The sequence below is a fragment of the Aquarana catesbeiana genome, linkage group LG12, assembly GCF_042186555.1.
Source record: "Aquarana catesbeiana isolate 2022-GZ linkage group LG12, ASM4218655v1, whole genome shotgun sequence".
Lineage (NCBI taxonomy): Eukaryota > Metazoa > Chordata > Amphibia > Anura > Ranidae > Aquarana > Aquarana catesbeiana.
This window is the reverse complement of record NC_133335.1, coordinates 47,761,991-47,784,548: the sequence shown is the minus strand read 5'-3', so window position 1 is coordinate 47,784,548 and position 22,558 is coordinate 47,761,991. Positions and strand designations below refer to the sequence as shown.

At 42.7% G+C, this 22,558-nt stretch overlaps 1 protein-coding gene across 4 annotated transcripts in view; it reads left to right on the top strand.

Annotated features, from left to right (window-relative positions):
• Positions 1-22,558, top strand: part of GPATCH8 (G-patch domain containing 8) — a 121,710-nt gene that overhangs the window by 54,779 nt on the left and 44,373 nt on the right. For 3 of the 4 annotated variants that reach the window (XM_073607712.1, XM_073607711.1, XM_073607710.1), the window contains exon 3: positions 18,107-18,179. The exons of the other annotated variant lie outside the window; for it this stretch is intronic. In XM_073607712.1, the coding sequence (XP_073463813.1) occupies positions 18,107-18,179 (73 nt within the window). The remainder of the gene's footprint in view (positions 1-18,106; positions 18,180-22,558) is intronic. 4 annotated transcript variants of the gene reach the window in all.

Below are 22,558 nucleotides of genomic sequence, written 5' to 3'. Positions count from 1 at the left end.
AGGATGAGAAAAGCACCTTATAAAAGAATAATACTTCAACTTGCTATTCCACCTGCTGAGTTGAAACTTTTCTCTATTGCAGAGCTACAAGGTCTGCTAGAATCATTAGTGTTCTGTCATCTCTGGGGTTATTGGATGCCTGCATCCCATGCTGAGTGCTGTGGTTCTACCCACCAGTTACCACTATTTAAGGCACACTAGTTAACCTGGCAGCCAGCGGGTGGAACCAGAGCATTCAGTGCACTCAGGTAACAGAAGGCTGCTGATTCTACCAGACAATGTAGCTTTGCAAAAGAGCATTTGAATTGGCATCTTATTATGTGCACTTTCCAGGCATCCATTCACTCATTCAAGGCATTTTGAAATTCGCATAACTCCTCCCAAGAGCCAGCCCACTGTTTGAATTAGGGTTGAGGCTCTTGAGAGTTGTGCAGTGATGTTTTCAGAAAGCTATGTACAGCCCCACCTACTGGCCATGATCTGCCTGCTTTGCATAGAGCAGGGGTAGGCAACCTTCGGGAGATGGAGATCTACTTGAACGACACCGATTAAGTCAAAGATCACCAGGCACAGTGTAAACCCCCCCCCCCAAAAAAAAAAATTCCAGCAAGGCCGACCCTTACTTTTGTTTTGAGTTAAAGTAGTACAAGAGTGCAGGGTTTAGGAGTGTGTTTTTGGTGAGAATGCAGGGATGGGGTGGGTGGTGATGTGAAGGGTGGTAGAGGACCCTGCCCATAACTGTGTCCTCTGCCCCTTCACAGCACCCCCCCTCTACACGCAAGCACACACACGGTGGTGTCTTCTGCCCCTCCTTTCCCCTATAGCAGTAACCCCCCCCACCCCCACCCCATAGCACTGTGTCCTACCTGTTTCCACCGCAGAGACCGGGAGTCAGCACAATTCTGGACAAAGGGGCAGGAGCTGGCAGTGACTTTTTTCGTATTGGCAAGCTTGTGATTGGTTGGCAGCACACAGGGTGGTCCCAAGCAAACAATAACCAGTGGTTTGAGAAGTTTGTTTGGCCAGCTCCTCCTCCCGACCTCTGTCCTGAGCTGTGCTTCCTCCTGGTCTCCGCTGTTCACTAATCACAGCGGAGGAGGATGGAGGTGGGAGGGGGAGAGAGAGATACCGGAACATAGATGGCCCAGCCGCGGAGGAGGCAGTAGGGGAGACTAAGATCGGCACACATAGAAGGCGAGGGTCGGCGGCGCAGGAACCTGTTCGTGGTCCACCTGTTGCCTGCCAGTGGATGACAGGTGGACCGCGATTGACTGGTTGCTGACCCCGGCATAGAGAAACTGACCAGGTGAGGACATCACTGGGTCTAAAATAAGGTATGTCATCAAAACGTTAAGGTTTTATTTAAAGAAGTTCACTTTTTTTAGAAGAAAATAATGAATTTACATTTTTTTTTTGCAGGTAAAAAAGTGCAATAATTAATAGAGATATATATATATATATATATATATATATATATATATATATAAATATATATATAAATATATATATAAATTTTTTGGAGCCTGTAAAGCATTCCAGCAGCAATTAGCAGATACACTGCAGGCAATCTGTGTGCCCAAACATCCTGTACGGGCAAGCAGATACTTTCTGTCAGTGTATAAATGAACTACGATGGCACACCACAGCTCCGTGGCAGCTCATTAAGAGCTAGAAGCCGACAGCTGCATAGGATGTCGGGACTTGTAGTTCATTAACACACAGCTGTTTGAATGACCGCCCGCCTTCACTTGATTTCAAAAAGTGACTGCTAGTATGGGGAACTTCTCCCCGTACTGCTGTCACAGGGAGGAGGAGATCGGGCAGCAACTGCAGCATTGGGAAAATTGATTAAGAGGGAGTGAGAAAATATTGGCAGGTTAAAGGTAAGAGCTATGTTCATGCACCCTTATGGTGCTTCTTATTCGGCATCATGTTCATCCTAAATTGTTTTCATAGTTGTAAAGTTTTAATTTAACTTCAGATTGCAATAATAACCCTTCATGACTGGAGGACAAAAGTTTCTACCCTTCGCGATCATCTTTCGCTTTGCAGCTTAACATTGATGTAGCCTCTTCAAGCCATACTATAACTAAAAGTGAGGTTTCAGGATGCGTGGTGCTAACCTTTCACTGTGCCAAGCTTGGTCTCATGGCTTTGTTTTAAAGGCTTGTTCCCACTTTGTTTATGCAAAAATTTTCCAGCACAGCCTGTCCTTATAAAAAGCCCTCACAATGGTCACTTTCCTTCCATGTCTGTGCAACCAGCTGAGCAGCAGTGTGCATCTCTACCCAGTCGTAGGTCTGTGTTGTGTTTGTGTGTGCGTGTGTGTCTGTGTGTAGATGGTTTACAGAACTTTACACAACTTTGGCCCTATCTGGCCTTTCTCTTCCACAGCAGTTGATCCCAATATTAGCTAAGCTGCTCATGACCTGGTTTGTATTGCACGCTCTGCCTTTTTTTTTTTTTCTTTTTTTTTTATATGATATACATTTTTATTTTTATTTTTTTTTCCTTAAGTCCACTGCTGGTGGGTTCAGTGTGGTGGTACTGCTCTCCCCAGCAGTGAAGGTTTTAATATTCTAGGACTTCTTTCCTCATCTTTCCCTTACCCTTCTCCTTTATGTTTTGGTCCAGTGAACACCACGTATATCTTTGTGTGTATATATTTATATAATCTTCCCTTTCTCTGCTATGTGCTGGCATGTTGCTAGCTAAAGTACGCACAAGGTAATGCTGCAGAGGAGGGTACCACTGCACTTGGAGCACCAGTGTAGAGACCGACCATGTTTAGTAAGCTGCCTATTTGGAAGTACTGGTGTCTTTTGGTGTTTTTAGTGAAATAAGGTTTTTATTAGAGATAGATATAATCTATATCTATCAGGCTCCCTTTTGTGTTTTTAGCAAAGGCCAGGAATGGGAGAGTTACATGTTCCCTACTAGTTTGATTAGAGTATTGCTGTGGAATATTCTAGTTTTGAAAGCAGCCCATCATACCTGGACTTGCCAATCCGGATCTGTTCCTGTTAAATTTAACCAGTGCATCTTTTTGGATAGCTGTCAGTGAAAGAGCAGGTTCCTGAGCATCTACCTGCTCCTCCTTTGAGCAGATTTGAGGTTTATACTAGGTTCTTCTAGGCCCCTCTTTCAGAGAAAACCTAAGTTTAGCTTAAGTTAAACGGAAAATCACAGAAGGTGAAGTTGAGATGTGTTCCTTGTGCTGATTCATTTTCATGTTCTAGGAGAGATCTTCATCTTTTCCTGCCCACCCCCATAAACTTCTGGTGCGGCAGGGGTCTATACAACTACAGGGCTGTCAGGAGCTCTCATCAAGACAGCTTAACTATGCCTGCTGGATCCACCATTCATAGAAGCGCATCTACAGCTTTCAAGAATTACACCAGATCTCTGGAGGGTGCAGCGCTATCAATCATCCACCCTTCACCTATTCAGAGATCCTGTGTCATTTGTAAAAGCTGTAGCATGGCTTCTATTAATGGTGGCTCAGGCAGGGAAGGGTGGGCATAGTTGAGATCACTTGATGAGGGCTCCTGACGAAAGATGAAGAATTCTTCTAAAATGGGAAGAATCTGCACAGGAAACACACCCCAATAACTGGAAGCTGAAGTTGGAATTGGCATAATGGCGCTCTCATGGTGGTTGGTGTTTTTTTGTTTTTGTTTTGTGTTTTTGTTTGGTTTTGTTTTTCTATGTCAACAGGTTTAGAATTCTGTTAAAACTTCATTTGATATGGTAACCTGTTCCTTATGTCCACAAGTCATTTTTATAATACTAGATGACCTGATAATGGACAACCCTTTTTTCAGTTTCTTTATAGCCATGGTTATGCATTGTGACTAAGATAAAATGCCCAACAGTTAGATTCAAAGCTGTATCAAGAGCCCTTAATGGTGGCTTTTATAAATGGAAGGTTTCTATTTAATAAAGTGGTAGAATGAAGCTAGTTAAGTTCTTTTTGAATGAAGCAGTAGATGAAGGCTGGACAGGTTCTGCGTCATGCAGAATGTCAGGGTTTCCATTTGCAGGATGTTTAGCAACAGTTGGTTGTCTGGGGAGTTCAGGTAAGGATGAGTTTTCTGAGGGAGTGTTAGCCGGCCTCTGCAGCAATACCTGTGGGGAAGAGTGTGGTGTTGGGCTATGGTAGATCTCTAGGAGTCTACAGATTCTAGCCTTGCACTTCCAGGTGAGAAGCCAAGGTATAAATTATGTACTTGTCCCGGTACTCTCTCAATTTTTGGAGTCTTTACTTTTTTACATGATCCAGTACTGTACAATCGGGGACTAATCTGTGTTCTTATACAAACATCACCCTCATCTGAAAATGTCTGAATAGTCTACTTTGCAGATTACATTATTTTTAAAAGCATAAACAAAATTTGATTTTGAAGTGGTGTGAATATGGGTGTCTGGGCTGCCTTTTTAAATGCATTTCTTCAGTATGGCATCCTGGGAAAATTGATGCCATTTTAGCTGTGGCGAAGGGAGAACTTGCAGGTTCCCATGGAGTGCATCTGGCAGGATCTGTGGACTCTGAGACTGCCTGGGTTCAGCTTGGCCAACGTTAACCCTTCCCCTACCGGAAGGTTCTTAAGAGGAACCAGGCCGTTGGCAAGTGAGAAGGGTTACTTACTGGCACCAAGTTGGGCGCCGCACGGCATAGCCTGACTCAACAACTTCCTCTCTGTCCGGCCTTGGTGGTGTCAAACTTGTAGTGAGCTGCAGGGCTTGGTTTTGAGAGGCTGGTTGAGGTCTCTCAGTCCTGCAAGTATGCATGAGATTACCACAGTGAGCATTCAGTCCTTAATACGGAGCACGCTGAGCTGAACTTAACACCCACTCAAGAGCTGGTGAAGGTGGACTGATGAGAGCAAAATAGAGGTGGTGCGTTATGACATCTGTTCACTGGCAGTCTGATAGTCCTTTCTTGTGCGTGCCCCATATTCAGACAGCTGTCACTAGGTCCATTTTCCACCTGCTGATCTCATGATCATCGTATAATATCTATAGTCACCCTTGTTTGTTCAACAGCTATCATGTCCCCGCTGCAAGCAACCCAGACAATCGGTTTCATTTTTTTTTTTAAATGAGGGCACGCTTCTCAAGGGAAAATCTGTATAGGGCAGTCATCTGTGTGCTTTCGTGGTGTGTGTTTTTTTTTTTTTTTTTTTTTTTTCTTTTTCTTTTCATTTTTTTATCGTTTCTTTTTTTTATTTAGCAGTGGTCTCTACAATATATTGTATGTTGAACAGTTCAGTTACTACCTCTATTTTGCCCTCAATGTTTTGGTAACTGGTGAATGAAGTACGGATCTCCAGCCATACACAATATATATTGGCAATGAACAGGGTGGGTTTCATCTGCTGGAACTTGCACTTATGAGCCTTTATTGCTGCACCAGCCCTTATGTGATGACATTTATTGGCTCTATAGAGACTATTACTGTATATGGTGAATAAGTCCAGTAGTCAGCAAAGTCTCATTGAGAATTGATGCCCATCTACTTCATAGATGGTGACTCCAAACATGCCCAGGTGCTTCAACAAGCTTAGACAGGGCATGTGTCATGGCAGACATTTGAGAACCTTTATGATGCACCAATCTCTCACCAAAGTGTCGTGAGTAATGACCATCTTTTCATCTAGCGGAGGTTTAGGCAGTGGGACAGCTGCAAAGGCTTGTAAGTATGAGTCCTCAGCAAGGGTTTTAATGGCTGGATTACTTTTCCCAGCAGGCACTGCTCTTGACTGGCTCTGTAAGTGATGCCATTGTCTGCCAAGTGCATCCATCACCCCCTTACCAAGTGCCATCTTCTCTCCGTTTTTTTCCTTTTTATAACTTCTTCATTCTTTCCCATTTTTTTTTTTCCCCTCTCCTCTTCTTGCCCCTCTCCTCTGTAACCTTCCAGCACTTAGCCCAGCCCTCCAGTTTACAATCCTTCATATTACTTTGTCTATGCCTTTTTTTCATTTCACTTATCCTGCTTTCGTATCTCTATATTAAGCCTTTAACTTGCAAGCAGTGGCTTGGTGACAATGCAACAACAAAAAAAAAAAACATTAAAATAGAAATACCAACAAAATCTGTGTTTCTTACTGTGTTACATTTAATTGTTCCTTTGACAGCCCTGTTTTTAAAGCCAGGTTCGTATTTTCACTCCACTTGTATTATCTTTTGGAAACTAGCAATGCTTTCCCCATTTTGTCTGTCTTTTTTTAACCTTTCTTGTAGAAAGCTCATAGTGATTTTTTTTCCACCTCTTACCCAAGCAGAGTGCCTCCCCTCCCCCGAGCAGCCTGGTCATGCCCACTTTTTGTGTCTGCGCTGTGGTGCTCTAGTGATTTTTGGCAATGGTTCATTTCATGTACTAATTAAAACATTCTATTATTTGTGTGTTTTTATAGGTAGCCCATAGTATGAGTGAGTCTCTTCCAGTGCGTAAAGTTTCCCAGATTGCACTAATATCTTTCATATATTTCCAACACTACGTTTCTTTATCGAGGACACAGATCACAACAAGTTTTAACTGTTCTTTATAACAGCTAATTAGATCCCAGCTGTTTTTGGTGCAAGTCCTGTATATAGGAAAAAAAAAAAAATTCCATATCCTACGAGCGGCCATTGGGACGCTATCATTGCATACGGAGATGGCCATAGATGGATTGAATCTCAGCCTGTTTAACTGGGACTTTCCAAGATTCGATCCATCTGTGGGCAGGCGTATTGCACCCAAGATGATCGATGGATACCAACCAGCGTGCGATAATTGCCAGCGACTACAGCTGCTAGCAGTAATCATTGTGCTCTCCCGGTAGTTTGCAGAAAAGAAAATCGCATAATCTATGGCCTGCTTTAGGCTGGCCATACATGGAGTGAATTTCTTCCCTGCAACAATGGGTTGCAGAAAAGAAATTCATTAGATTCCCCTATCAAAACAAGGTTGATGCGGGAATCCCTCCTGCTGAACCATTGACTTTTCACGGTAGGGGGCCGTCCCTCTAGGTAGAAGACCGTGATTATTGCTAGTGGCTGTAGCAGCTGCTAGAGAGAATCACAGGCAAAACCCAGCAGGCTGATTGACTTTGGTACAACCAACCTATCAACTTGGTACATTCAGCCTTGCCTATACACTGTTCGAATCAGGAACCGGCTGCGATTCAAACCTTGTATGGACCTGCCTTAGTTGTCAAGTCAAACCCTTCGTTACAAAGTGAAAACTGCTCACAGTGGTGCTTTTCTGGCTTGCAAAAGGTGGTGCCTTCGATTTAGGTAGGCGTCTAAAGGTTAACACTAGCTATTTTACTTTTTAAGCATTCTACACCTGTAAACAAAATTTGTTTTTGGTCACTGGGTTGATCATGCGCAGGATTCCTAAAGCTCTCTTGAGCTTGCGGAGTTCTTTACCTATCATCCACTATCGCTGCTTTTGTGGTTGCGGTGGATGAGTAGCCTGTCGGTACAATTTTTACATTGCTTTCCAAATCCAGTGTGAAGATAAAAATTGGTAACAATCTGCTCCTATTTGTCATCTGCCCATTGTTGGTCTTGTACAAGGCCCATTTATTTCAGCAGTAGGACAGGCAATAAGGGAGGATTTGGGACACAACGCCACCTCTGTAGATCATGATTTGTTCATTTATTTTAGTGATGGGTTATTAGCAGTCTTAGAATTTATTTTATTTCTTTTGTCTAACTGGCTTCTTTAAAGGCATGACCTTTATTATGAAGCTAGCCTGCATTAGACATGGTTGCGTCTGCTTATAGCCAACTCTTTAACCTAGTTCTCATTCCACAGTGTACACAGTTTGCATTCAGCTGGCATGGTCGCTGCTGCTTTTCATTAAATAGCCTACAGATAGCCTTTTTATACATAAGTTTTTTTTTTTTGGCAAACGGTACTACCACTTGTGTTCATAAAGTGTATACATATACGTTAGACTTTGTAATATGCATAGGGCAGGAAACTGCATTTACGTGAACCAATTATGTCTTCTAAAGTGTATTAATTAACTTTATTGCCAAGGTGCAGGTGTCTTGTTGAGCCAGCAGACCTCTTTCCTGTATCGTCAAGCTAGATTCTCTGTGCCTTTTTGTAAAGTATGAATTAACCTGGCCATAGATACAATTCCATCAGTTCAGTAGGGATCAGACTGATTTTTTTTCTTTTTTATCTGTGTGGCTGTGCCTGCTTTACAAGTCTTTTGGGCTTGTAGGAAAAGTTTGCTCTATCAGCAGCATTAGAATAAAATGGGGTTGAGTTACTAAAGGCAAATAGACATTCTTCAGAGTTTAGTAAATGAGGGAAAGCTCTGTGCTGACTTTCATCATCCAATCATGTGCAAGCAAAAATGCATTTTTTTTTTTTTTTTAATTTCCTTGCATGTGATTGGGTATTCTTTACAAGTGAAACTTAACCTTTTATTTAACCTTATTCACTAAGCTTGGGAACATCACGGATCTGGTGGACAGATTACTAGGAGGAGCTGGGGAAGACCCAGCTGTCATGGTGCATGTTGGCAACAATGACAAAGTCAGAGGCAGATGGAGTGTCCTAAAGAACGATTTTAGGGACTTGGGAGCTAAATTGAGGAAAAGGACCTCCAAGGTAGTATTACCAGAAATACTTCTGGTACCTCAAGCCACATCAGAAAGGCAGGGGCAGATTAGGGAAGTAAATAAGTGGCTGAGGAGCTGGTGTAGTAAGGAGGGGTTCGGGTTCCTGGAGAACTGGGCCCACTTCTCAGTCAGTCACCAGTTCTATAGAAGGGGCATACTGCACCTAAATAAGGAGGGTGCAGATCTGCTGGGAGCGAAGATGGCTGAAAAGTTAGAGGGGCTTTTAAACTAGGCAATGGGGGGGAGGGTCCAGAGGTAGAGGTAGTCAGCGCAGAACATATTCCAGAGGGTAGTATTGGGGGCATTCGTGGTAGGTTGCCTAAAGCACACAAACCTAAGGTTAGTATAGTAACAAGTCCTAGTTTCAATCTCAGAACACCCAATAAAAGGACAATATGCGACCAGTCTGACCTATGTGGCATGTTCACCAAGGCCAGGAGCCTGGCGGACGAGATGGGAGAACTAGAGATACTGTTGTACGAGGAGGATTTCGATTTTGTGGGTATTTCAGAGACTTGGTTCAACAGCTGTCATGATTGGCTGGCAACCATTCAAGGGTATTCCTTTTATCGCAGGGATAGAGAGGGTAAAAAAGGGGGAGGGGTATGCCTGTAAATCAAGAATGTACAAGTTAATGTGAGAGATGACATTACTAAGGAAGCTAGGCAGGAGGTGGAATCCTTATGGGTAGAGCTCCAATGGGATGAACCTAAGGGGAAAATACTAGGAGTATGCTATAGGCCCCTAACCTGAGAAAGGAGGGGGAGACAGACCTCCTATCACTATTTGGATTAACAGCAAGGATGGGAAGTGTCGTCATAAGGGATTTTAATTATCCAGATATAGACTGGGCTGAAGTGTCTTGCAGGACAATTTCATGGGTCAGATGGTAGACGCACCAACTAGAAACAAAGCGTTACTAGACCTATTGTTTACCAACATCACAGATGTGGAAATAAGGTGCAATTTAGGAAACGGCGATCACAGGTCAGTTGGCTTCAGTATAAATCACACAAATGGGAAACATAAGGGGTATACAAAGACAATGAATTTCAAAAGAGCCAACTTCCCCAAACTACGAACTTTGCTAAAAGAGATTAATTGGGATGGAATCTTAGGAACAATCAACACGGACAAGAGGTTTACTTTAAGAGCGTATTGAATAAGGGCATGAGCCAGTGCATTCTATTGGGAAATTCATTTAAAGAGTGAACAAAAGTTCTGGATGGCTTAACTCCAATGTAAAAATGCATATAAATGCAAAGGAGAAGGCCTACAAAAAATACAAGGCTGAGGGATAGTCATCAGCATTCAGACTTTACAAATAATGCTACAAGAAATGTAAGGGTGCAATTGAAACACAAAAACATAGCGGAGGAGAACAAAAAAATCCCCAGAAATTCTTTATATAAACAGTAAAAAAGGAGGATAGACCATATTGGCCCCATAAAGAATGAGGAAGGAAACCTGGTTAAAAAGGATGGGGAGGGTGGCAAAGGTATTAACTTTATTCTTCTCAGTCTTCTCTGTTTACTGTACAAAGTAAGGTCCGGTGGCATGGACCATAGGGTGAGTACATGGATTGAAAACTGGCCACAAGGGCGAGTTCAGAGGGTAGTGATAAATGGAGAGTACTCGGAATGGTCAGGAGTGGAAAGTGGTGTTCTGTGCTGGGACCAATCCTATTTAATTTGTTCATAAACGACCTGGAGGATGGGGTAAACAGTTCAATCTCCTGTATTTGCAGACGATACTAAGCTAAGCAGGGCAATAACTTCTCCGCAGGATGTGGAAACCTTGCAAGAATATCTGAACAGATTAATGGGGTGGACAACTACATGGCAAATGAGTTTTAACGCGGAAAAATGTCAAATGCATTTGGGTGGCAAAAATATGAATGCAATCTATACACTGGGGGAAGAACCTCTGGGGGAATAAAGGATGGTAAAAGCAATGGCATGCAATGCAGAATATTGGCATGCATTAAAAAGGGCATTAATTCAAGAGAGAAAGCGATACTGCTCGCACTCTACAAGACTTTGAACTGGATGGATGTACTGGAAATGGAGCGAGTACAGAGAAGGGCAAGAAATCTAATAAAGGGACTGGAGGATATTGGTTATGAGGAAAGGTTGCGAGCACTGACCTTATTCTCTCTGGAGAAGAGACCCTTTATAGGGGATATGGTTTCAATTTACAAATGCCACACTGGTGACCCCACAATACCACAATAGGGATAAAACTTTTCCACGGAAGGGAGTTTAATAAAGTGGTTGTAAACCTTCTAATCCTTCTAACAATTGCAAAAAAAAAAAAAAAAAAACACTGCAAGATAAAGGCATAATGAGCTAGTATGCATAGGCAGTGGTTTCAGCAGGGGGGGCATCGATAGTTTAAAAAAAGATTAGATAAGCACCTGAACAATCACAATATACAAGGGTATACAATGTAACACTGACATAGGTGAATCACACATAGGTTGGACTTTTTTCAACCTCACCTACTATGTAAGTATGTAACTGTACTTGCAGAGTGCACAAAGTGTTTGCCTTTTAGTAAATCAACCCCAATGTCTCAGCAGGGAGGATTCCTCTAGCCACCTTGCTTGTGTGAATGGAGGAATTTTTGTGTTTTTTTTTTTTTTGTTTTTTTTTGTTTTTTTCCTCCAGCTGGCTGATTTGAAAAAAAGTCCTTTAGCTAGCTTAAGGGCAAAACTTTTTTTAGATTTGGATATTGGTACAAGGTTAGAGCCATTGTGAGGTTTTTATTGCTCTCGGTGTCCCCATTATGGAGATCCACTTTTTGTCCTGATCATCATTGTCAACAGGAATGAAAGTTGAGTGTAAATCCCAAACTTTGAGTTGCAACCAGAGCAGGAATAGAGGGGAAGTCTTCCAATAAGTTCCTATGGTGGATGGAGAGGGTGAAAAAATATATTGCTGTCAGTTATTATTTTAAGGCAAACCCCAGATCATAGGCCCCAGCTGTACTTGAGTTATGATCTTATCTGGCAAGTTGTTGTTCAGCTTTGCCTACCTCCAAAATTTTTAAGGTCAATTCTCCTTCATATACTAGAAACTTTACTGGCAGAGAGGCTGTCTCAATTGACAGTTCATTTATTGGAGGGTATGGCGTAGATCCAGGAGGGGGCAGGACTTGCTTACTTGTAGAAAAGCGCCATATGCGTTCAGGGACAAGGTTCCCAAGTCTGCAGGCACCACTAGCAGTGTTTGTTTCTACACTTTCTTGGGCACGGCCAGTTCACTTTAAGTTGCATCATTTCCCAGACCCTAATTACTCTTGTTGGAACTTTCCAAGATATTTCTCCACAATCTGTCATCCTGGGTTTTCCGATCTTCAAGATTGAGTGCGGTTTTGTTCTTTCTTTTGGCAGACTTGGTGTTTTTGAGAATCTCTGGCAGGGTGTCATGTTTTCCATTCTTTGCAGCCATGTACTTAATGTATTTTGCTAACTTAAAGGGGGGGGGGTGACCTTTTTTCCTAAATGAGCAAAACCCTTCCCATGACACCTTGACTAGTGTGCTTCCACCCCCTCAGAAAATCCTCAAAGATCCAGTTATTGGCAGCCCTTAGGGATGAGCAGCTGAGTCTTTGTTGATGCAGCACAGCTCCAGCTGTCTAACCATGGACTGTTATACTTGAAAAGGACAAACGGGTCGGATCTGGTCTAGTCCAAGCAGATGCAGAGCTGCCTTTTGCAGATGGATGATCTGTGGGGTTTTTGTGTGCGGAAATCCCTGCCAGTCTCTTATGACCCCCATAAGGTTTTTCTTTACAGTGAAAGACTCCCTTATTTTACACCTGTTACTATTTTTGCCACCCAACCATTGGAATGAAATGGAGGTAGCACATACCTCAGATCACTTCTAAAGCACTCTGGGAGCTCCAAAACGGCACATTGTGACTTTAAATCGGTCTCAACTTTTTAAACAATAGGCCAGTTTACTGTGCTTCAGACTTTGGGGTGGGAGGAGTAATTCCCTGTTGGTGTCAGTAGGAAGAGTAGTACCCCATAGTTGATGTCAGTGGGAGCAATCTTGTCTCGTATCAGTGAGAGGAATAGTGCTCCCAAGGGCCAGATAAAGGCAAGCAAATGGCCATATCTGCTCCCCAGGACTCGGTTCGGAGACCACTGTTTTAAATGAAAAAGCTGAAGATCTACTCGCCCCTCCTACCTCTGTATCAGTCCATGAAGACACCTTGATGAATCAATAGAGGCAAAAGAAGAGTGTGCTGATGTATGTTTTATAGCAGGAGCATAGCAGCATAGAAGATCAAGCCCAAGGAACTTTAAAAATTGTTGGAAAATCTTGCTAATGCCTTGCTTCTAGGGTAATTTCATTGTGGTATTAAACCCAAAAGCAAACCTTTATTAAATTGCAGTTTACCAATTTTGTTGATGTTGTGGCTGCATTAATTTTTTCTTTTTTAGGCTTTCCTCTATTTTTATCTGGTGATCCTGCCAGCAAGTCTTTTTTTTTCAAAAGCACAAGCTCTCCAGTAGATTGTATCAGTTTACATGAATGAGACAAACCATTTAAGGCCCCTTTCAGATGGAGCGGGTCTATCCGCTCAGCAGGGGATCTCTCCGCTAATCCCTGCTGAGCAGACGAATGACAGGTCTGTGTCTGCTCCGCTATGCAGAGTGGACACGGACACAGCCCATCATAGGACCCAATCCACCGATGACCCACCGGATGGATGGCGATCATATCCCTATATGTCTGTTTTTAGCTGATTTTGTCGAATGCCCGGGGAGTGTTAGCAGACGTCCGCTGTCATCTGCTACCCCATAGAGAACGGATGGTCCTATCCTGTCCACCTGAAAAAACAGACAGGTGGACCAGATTGGTTTGCTGGTGTGAAAGGGGCCTAACACTAGCAGGGGTACTTAAAGCGGAGTTCCGCTTGGGTAAAAAAAAAAATTAAGTCAGTAGCTACAAATTTTGTAACTGCTGACTTTTAATATAAGGACACTTGCCTGTGCTTGGAGCCCACAGTGTCGGCACCCGAAGTCGACCTGTCCCTCGGCTCCGGGTGCAGGCATCATTACTAGGGGAAACAGGAAGTGAAGCCTCATGGCTTCACATCCTGTTTCCTACTGCACATACGCGAGTCGCGCTGCACTTTTTGAATGGTCCCTGCTGTCTTATAGGACCTGTGTCTCCCAGAAGGTGGAGGGGGAGCTGGACATCAAGTAGTTTGCCGCACAATGTGGCAATCTTTCCCTGGAAGTGGGTGCAGATACCTGGATTTGACAGGTATCTTCTCCCCCCTCCCTCCTGAAAGGTGCCAAACGTGGCACCGGAGGGGGGGAGGAATCCAATCAGTGGAAGTTCCATTTGTGGGTGGAACTCTGCTTTTAAAATGATCAGCTTTTATTCATGTAAAACATTTATCCTGAAATGAAAACTACTGCTGCTGTAACTAATTATAAAGTGTGAGCTGGAGTTTGGCTTTGAATGTCTTTAAAGCTGTTAATACATTTTAACACTACCCTCCCTCGAGACTGACAATGCTGCTGTGCCTCCTGTGCTCATTCACCCAGAGTTGTTTGGAACAGTGGGGGGTGCGCCAAAGAGAACTGATGCAGCCACCACATCTAATGATTGGTAAGCTGCAATACAGGTATATTACATTTTTGGATTTAATCCCACTTTAAGGCTTGGCCATTCCTTGCCTTTCACCCAGCATAATAACTGCTAGAACAAAATGACTTTTACTGCTAGCAAAAAAATTGCAGTTTTAAACTAGTCTATAGCTTAAATATTCATGTAATTCTGCCTGTCCCAATAGATACAAATGTGTGGCCATTCATAAAGAGACCTGCATACACAGGGTGACCTTTGCATGGTCACATCTTCCGTGATGTTCTCATCCCATAGGATGTCTATTAACGTTGAATTTTGGGTATAGCCCTTATGACAGCTAGTTATTTTGTATATGCAGTCAGCTTAATATCTGTAATTTTATCCTTTCAGGAAAAGCAATGGCGATATTGGAAGTGTTTACGATTCATGATGCAGCTATGTTTCTATCCCATAGCTGTCATTAGCAGGCAGTGTTCAATAGCTCCCTACGCTGCTCTTCTGCAATGCGCCTTTGTGCATCGGAATGCAGAACAAGACTCCCTTCTATGTCCTGCTACGTTCCACCCTGCAGTATGACTCACCCACCGCCCCCCTCATTCAGCCTTTTCTCTATTGTTTCCCTCCCCCCATCATCTTGGTGCCTTGTAGCGCCTTCCCTTCGTCATTGCACAGAAATATTGTCTCCGTAGTAGACTGCAATGCCTTGTCTGTATGCAGTCTTTGGAAAGCACAATGATCTGTTGACATGCACTAAGCAGCAGTATAATTGGTGTATTGATCCAATCTACAGTACCGACACACGCTAGTTTTTAGATCATATAGGTTTAGTGTCTTCGTTTTGGCCCTCAGCCAGCCATTTTGTTGATCAAAATCAAACGCCTCGTTGTCGAAAGGCAACAACCTGCCACATTTGTCTCTGCTTTTTCATTTTTTGGCCCACGAGATCTATGCTCCCACCGTGTGCAGGTGAAGGATATGTTTCGGGGCCCTCTACTGTCTTTATTGTAGCCTTGAGGACCTGATTGCATAAAGGGAAGATGAGACACTCTGCTGGGACCCCCACCCCCCCATGCCTCTGTTTTTGCTTTTATCATTTGCACTTACACATCCTTGGCTGTTAACCCTGTCCTGTCTCACCCCTTTTTTGCATTAGAGGTTATGCAATCATTCATAAATCCCATTTGATAAAGCCAGGCCTACAGGTGTACCTCTTCTGTTTTACTTCTCTTCCATGATTACTCTTGTCTGGATAACACTAACACCAATGGTTTCTTCCGAAAACAAATAACATTTTTGCTGCATGCTTTTAGTTACGTCTGAGATGATCAAAAATGTCATTGAGAAAGCCAAGTTGGAAGCCAAATGGTATATACGAGTCTTGCTACAATGTTGGCTTCTGGGTCACTCACAAGTCCGTGTCTTCAAGAATTTTACCCTCAGGGGATGAAGCGTGCTGTCCCATCAAGAGTTAACGAGAGCAAAACTTCTGAAATTCAGTCCAATTTATGAGCTGTAAGAAGCTGGCCTACCCAAAAATTTGAAGTATGAGTTTTGCATTGCTTCCCATTTAAAGGACCAATAAACCTAAACTACGAGAGGCTGTGAGATCATAGCCAGCTCATTGCCTATTATCATTTGACCATTAAAACTGAACTCCAGACATATTCAGCCACAAGATACAGCAGCTCTGCATTCATTAATTATGCAGATGGTGTAAGAACCTAAATTTTGACCACGTATCTACCTCCTTTCGGTCCCCTCTACAGCAAGACTCTGGCTGAGAGAGGGAGAAGCAGCACAAGGAACCTTTTGGGTTGTGCTGCAGTGCTAAGAGCAGAGAGACAGATGATCTATCAGTCTGCTTCTCCTGTCACTGTCCAGTCATAGGAGGGAGAGACCAGACCTGCAGGAGTTACTTAAGAGAAGTACGGGAATCCAGTTTTTTGGTAGATTCATACTTGCTTAGGTGGAGGCAGCATCAGTCCCCTGCTGGCTCTAACACTTAGAACCAAGCGATCAAATGCTGCCAATAGCTCAGTTCTCAGAGCTCCATGAGCAGAGAGCTGGTGACGGTCAGTCGCTGGCTCTCTCCTCTGCCCCCCACACACGCTCACTGGTGCGCTGGGGAAAAGGTGGGAGCGGCAGTCTCGGGCGCTCAGCAGCTCGCTGAGAGGCTGAGCCGGGTGCCAGTCCAGGCATGTGGGCGGATCCTGACCATATTGTCACGATCTTTCCCAAGCCTGGACTTGCTCTGTGACGTCAGAAGAGTGGACTTCAGCCCGCTGTCTGCTGAAAATGGGTCACAAGAGTGCAGAATGAAAAGCACTCCTGTGATCCACAGGAGAAGTACAGCCAAACAAGCTTTTAAGAAAAATAAACAACATAATGCACATTTTTTTTTTTTTGCAGGTAAAAAATTAATCCTTGAACTACCACAACGCTCAACAGTGCCGTGGTGGTTCCTTGAGAACTACAAGCCAACAGCCTCAAAGGCTGTCGGTAGTTGTAGTTCATTCATTCACAGGACTTTGAATGGATGTATCCATGTGGGCAGAGCCCTGAATGGCTGCACTCTTCAAAAACTGACAGTTTGTATCTCCCCGTACTGCTGTCACAGCGAGAGTTCGGATTGCTGCGCTGTTACATGTTCCACCCTGAAAATGGGTGCATGTATAACATGTTCCCAAACCTGAACTTATCCTTTAACAGTAGCAGAGAAAAATCAGGTCTCCTGCCCTGCCAGACAGGACTGTTCTCTGTGGTTGGGTGCACAGAAAGGCAAATTCTTTATTATTACTATACAGGATTTATATAGCACCAACAGTTTGCACAGCACTTTACTAAATGAGGGCAGACAGTACACTTACAATACAAATCAATACAGGAGGTATCAGAGGGCCCTGCTCGTTAGAGCTTACTTTAGCTAGTAAAACTGGTTCCAGTATCCAGTATTTCATCTGTGTGTTAAGCTTTTTGCCTGGAGTTTAGCTTTAAGGTATGCCTGTATCATCTTGAATCCTTTCTAAATTTGAGGGGGTTTTTTTTTTTTGTTTTTATCTTAAATGGGGATTCTGTTTTTCCCAATTGGTGATTGGGAACATTGGTCATTTAGGCTTACTGGCCCTTTAACTTACAAAGGATATAAATCAAAAGCAGTCTTTAGTGAATTTGTCAGTTTACTGTGATGCTGAAGCTGTCAAGCTAGATGCCAATTCATATTGATTGGCCTTGTCTTTACACTGCATTATGGAAACTGCACCTTCATACAATTGGAGACCCCCCAATGTCACAATACAACTTTGAAGAGTTTTGGTTTCTAGCTGAACATGTTATAAATCCAACATGGGTCCTAATAAACAAATTGTTGGGGCAAATGGATTTTTCTTCCATGTTCTAATGTGAAATTCCAACTCGGTCCTTCTCTTTGGCTCTGTTTGGGACAGTACCTTCCTTGTGGTTCAGGTGATGGCTAGGTGTTTGTCTTATGCTTTGTGTTTCCCGGTTTAATTTTGAACTTGTATCTATGTATGTCTCTACCAGACACCCCAGCATATGACCTGTTCCTGCAGATTACTGGAGAGCCAGTAAGAATACCACCTTACCCTCTCAGACCATAGTGTAGGGAGCACAGTGTTTTGTCACCATACACTTAGTTTTTTTTATTTATTACTTTGTAATTTACTCAGTAGAATTTTATATTTATATACCTTTTTTTGTTTTATTTTCTTTGCATGACTGTCAGTTCTCACAAACTTCGGTCACCAGTGGAGAGTAAATGATCAAAGGGAGGGGGGGCAAATTTTATTACCGGAATATTTTCGTGTTTCTTTTTCTCCCCTTCCTACTTTCCCCTATCCGTTCAGGATAACATCGGACATCGCTTACTGCAGAAGCATGGGTGGAAGCTTGGCCAGGGCCTGGGGAAATCCCTTCAGGGTAAGTCAGTTGCTGATTTATTTTCAATGATTTTATTTTTTTTCTTGAAAATGATTGTCTTTTGAATGCCCATGTCCCCCTCCCCTCCCTCTTTTCACTTCATACCTTTATGCTCTTTCCCTTTCAATACTGTTTTTACACCGACAAGAAGATCTGGTTACAGAAGACGAGCAACAACTTTGGAACACTGTTATGTAGTTATTTAAGCTTTATGTACCCTGCATGCTTCATTTCTGTAAAAAAAAAAAAAAAAAAAAATGCATTTGCGTATTGAGGTACCAGTTTACACGAGGAGATGGTCAGAAGGTAGTGGGCTCCTCTGCCAGCAGGCTTTTTTTTCCAGGGAATAATAGGGGAACCGTTTGATCAGTTCCCACTACAAGATTGGTCAGCTAGGAAGTGTTGCAGCTTTGAGGGACCCACATTCATTTTATATCCATGATGAACAGCGAGGAGATTTTGGGAGGAAAAGTCTCTTGCAAGCTAAATGAATTTGTGAATTGAGGTACCGGTTTATTCAAGGAGATGGTCAGATGATGGCGGGCTCTTCTGCCACCCAGTTCTCCAGCGAGCAATAGAGGAACTAATTGATCAGTTCCCCCTACAAGACTGGTCAGCTGGGAAGTATTGCTGTTTTGGTGGGCCAAATGGGCCCACGTTCATTTTATATCCGTGATGAGAGGGAGAGACTCTTGCATCACTGAAAAGAAAAAGGCCATAGGCCAATATGCTTAATTTTTCTGTATTCGTTCAGCGAACCCAAGTCTTGTAAATTACACACTCCATGTACAAAGATGACAAATAGTTCATGTTCCGCAGCCCTTTCTTTGGCAGAGCAGTACAGTACATTTTTGTTGCTTTCTTTTGAAAGATCAATGGGTAAAATTGTAACTTTTAGTGTGTTTTGCACTTGGGGCGAAGACACCCTCCCCATTCAGGGAACTGCTTCATTTGGTTTGGGTTTAAGTAAAGGTACCCCATAGTACTGGAATGTTTCATAAGCTGTTGAGTAATGGACAAATGTACAAGTTATAGTGTAAACGTGAGTATGTGTTCTACCTTGAAGGTCCTATATTGGTTAGAAGACATGATTGTGGAGGTTGGGGGTTTATAGGTTAGTGTGTACTACCTTGTAACCTGTCAGTCAGACCTGCTTGTAGACTTGTCTGACCTGTGTACAATATTCATAAGTTTCAAGTAACTCAACACCCCAAGCTGGATATTTAAAGCCTTGTTCTCTCTTGCATCTGGCCCGGGTTTAAATTACCTTGTTTCTCAATGCATCAGATGTTGGCATTTGAGGTGTGTGTGTGTGTGTGTGGCGCTCAGGCAATTCAAGGCCTCTTGGAGCAGGATTTAATCCCACAACAGACACATGAGCTTGTGCTGTGCTTCAACTCAAGAAGACTTTAATTAAAAAGAGTCCATATATCGCGTTCCTCAGTGTCACGAGACCCATTCTAATAAAACACTATAAACCTTATTTGTACAAATGTATAAATATGTGACTTTCAGGAGTCCTTGAACGCTAGGTTTCTGCTTCACAGAGAATTTTATATGTTTAACCAGCTTACATTAAGCCGTTTCATAGAATGTAAAGGGGGGGGGGGAGACCAACCTACGGACACAGAGAGAATTTGCAATTAAGCCCTGGTTCACACTGGAGCGCTTTGACATGCCAAATCGGCAGCAATTGCTGTCAATGGCGGCATCTGCAGCGTTGCACCGATTTTCAAAAAGTAGGTTCTGTACTACTTTTTGCTATTTGGGGCTGCCATTTACATTGACATCTGTGAAGAAACCTGCACAGATGTCTCTGAAATTGACGCCGAAATCGGGACTGACATGCAGTAGCGAAATCATGCAAGTTCAGCTGAACTCGCATGACTTCATTCCTGCAGCTCAGTATGAACCTGGGCTAAAAGCTATTTCTAGCCCTGCAAACAGGAGCATCAACTAATTAATCAGCGAGCCACCTATTAATTGCAAGTGGTAACTGAAATATTCTCAGTTTTGCATAACAATTAAAAATTACAATTTTAGTACCAAACATAAAACTTAACAGTAAATTTTGGAGGCTTAAAATGCTGCATTTGAAATGATTGTATAGCTAGTAATTTATGCGCTGCTGAACGGACTCTCAGCTACATTCCTTACTATAGGTTCCAGCAGTGAACCCTTGCATCACGTTAGCGTTGTTCCTGGCATTTTGCCTAGAGCAATATAATAAAATTGTATCCTTGCCGCTGTCACTCTGAGTCAATATCCAGGATTTCATGCTCCTCGCCACTTCAAGCTACCAGTTTTATTCTTTTTAAACTTTGCAAAGCATTCCCATTTTTTTGGAGTAAACCGTTAGTAGTCCAATTTACTATCTTGGATATCTGCTGCAACCCCCCAGGAGCCCTCCTATTCAGGATGCTCTTATGGATATTTGCACTTCAGCCCATCACATGAAGCTTAGGTTCAGCCACCTAATCTTCATTATTGGTCACTAATGTCTTATATTTATGGAACATTACCTGGGATGGTCTTTAAATTTGATGTCTCTACATGTATTCTAGGGTCCTGCCTTTAGCGTAAAAGGCCTACTTAATAAGGGTTTGTTTAGTTGAGCAAATGCAGCATGCTTTTTGGGTGTTTTTCTGCTTGCTTTTGTGATCAGTTTGAGACCCTTCTGAATTGGTTGACCTACTCGGGTGCATCAAGCTGCTTTGGCATTCTGATTGATTTGTATGGGACAAAAACCAGTTCTGGTGCAAACAAAAACACTTGCACAAGTTCTAAAGCCAAGTGCAGTGATGATGGTAACCAATCAGAAACTGATATGGTCAGTGATCTGACTTGAGGTAACTGATCTGGTTGTCATGGTTACTCTACTTTGTACTGTCCTAACTAATAGTTTTAAGTGCTAAGGACCTGTGTACATGGGCTTTTGTTTGGGTCAGACTTGCTCTTCTTTCCTTTTACAGGTTAATGCAGAAATGCAACTCCAAAGGTCAAATGCAGGATGGAAGCAGGCTAAATGCACATGTGAAGGAACTCTGAAGCATCTTTAAACTAATTTAAATCAGTCCAATACATTTGCTCATCTGCACATGCCCAAAAAAGCTGTGGTTTAAGCGTGCCCATCTATGTTTTTGGATGACAACAGTTTGATAACTGCTAGATGGGAAGTCTGGGTGCAGCTATAGTGCTCAGTCGAGAACTTCCAAGATGGCCAATTGTCTGTTTTTCTGTAAACCAGTGGAGCCCATTGTTTCCAAGTCCACTCTAAACCCAGGGTCTAGACATCATCCAACTTGAAGAAAAGCCTCATTCCCTAGAAGTAAGGCTTGCTTTTCACATTGCCCCATATGTCTCACAGCCCATAAAGTTTATGTACTTTGTGTGTAGCACTCATCTTGTAGGCAGTCTTTTTAAATCTGGCAAGCTACTTTTGGTTAACACTAACAATTTACTTCAAAGTTTTTTGTGGTGATTTTTAACCTCTCTTGATGCACAAAAATGATTAAATGGATGAAAGCATCCCAGCACTTGATCAAATTTGATCAAGTGAAGATGCAATTGGAAATTACTTATGGGTTGCCTTGACCATTTTTTTCTTCTTTTTGAAATGACCACAACCTTGTCAGATGCATGGCCAACCCAATGGCATTATCAGACCCAACTTTCTTGCAACTCTAAATCCTATAAATATTCAAACGGGTGCAAAAAAATGCTTGACTATTCTGTGGAAACTGATGGTACCTCCCTCTGATGCTGACAGCTTGACCTAACCATTGGTCAAAAAATCACAACTGAAATGGAGAAGCTTTGTTGAGGCTGGACTCCCTGGTTTAGACAATGGCTAGTAGCCATTGCCTTGGTATAAAAGAGAGATGAGTTTTCCAGGATTTGCATGTTTTTAGGTAAAGGGGCAGAAAGAGGATTAGCTGTGATTGTTGCTTAGAGTAGTTCAGAAGACAGCTCATGTATAATGATGGACCAAGTGTGGATATCCTGATTTAAGCTCTACAGGTGCAGCAGCTCAGTACTCTTTCTATTTCCCATCTCTAGGTCTTTAAACATTCTTTGGCTTTCTACCCTGTTGGTCAGAGTGCAAGCTCTGGAGACCACCTCTCCCCCTCCCTTACCCTGAAGAAGCTTCTTCCTCCTGCTAAGCCACCTCCCACCCTCTCACCTCGTGATTGCTGCCTAACCAAAAGTGTTTCTTTTTTACAGCATAATACCCCTGGACTTGTGATGGTAAACTTAGCCGTGGTAATTTAAACTTTCTGTTCAGACTGACTACCTTTTTTTTTGTCATCAGTGCACCAATGTTAGGCTTCCTCTTTCTGTTCTGTCGTAGCATTCATTTATATATATATATTGCTTGG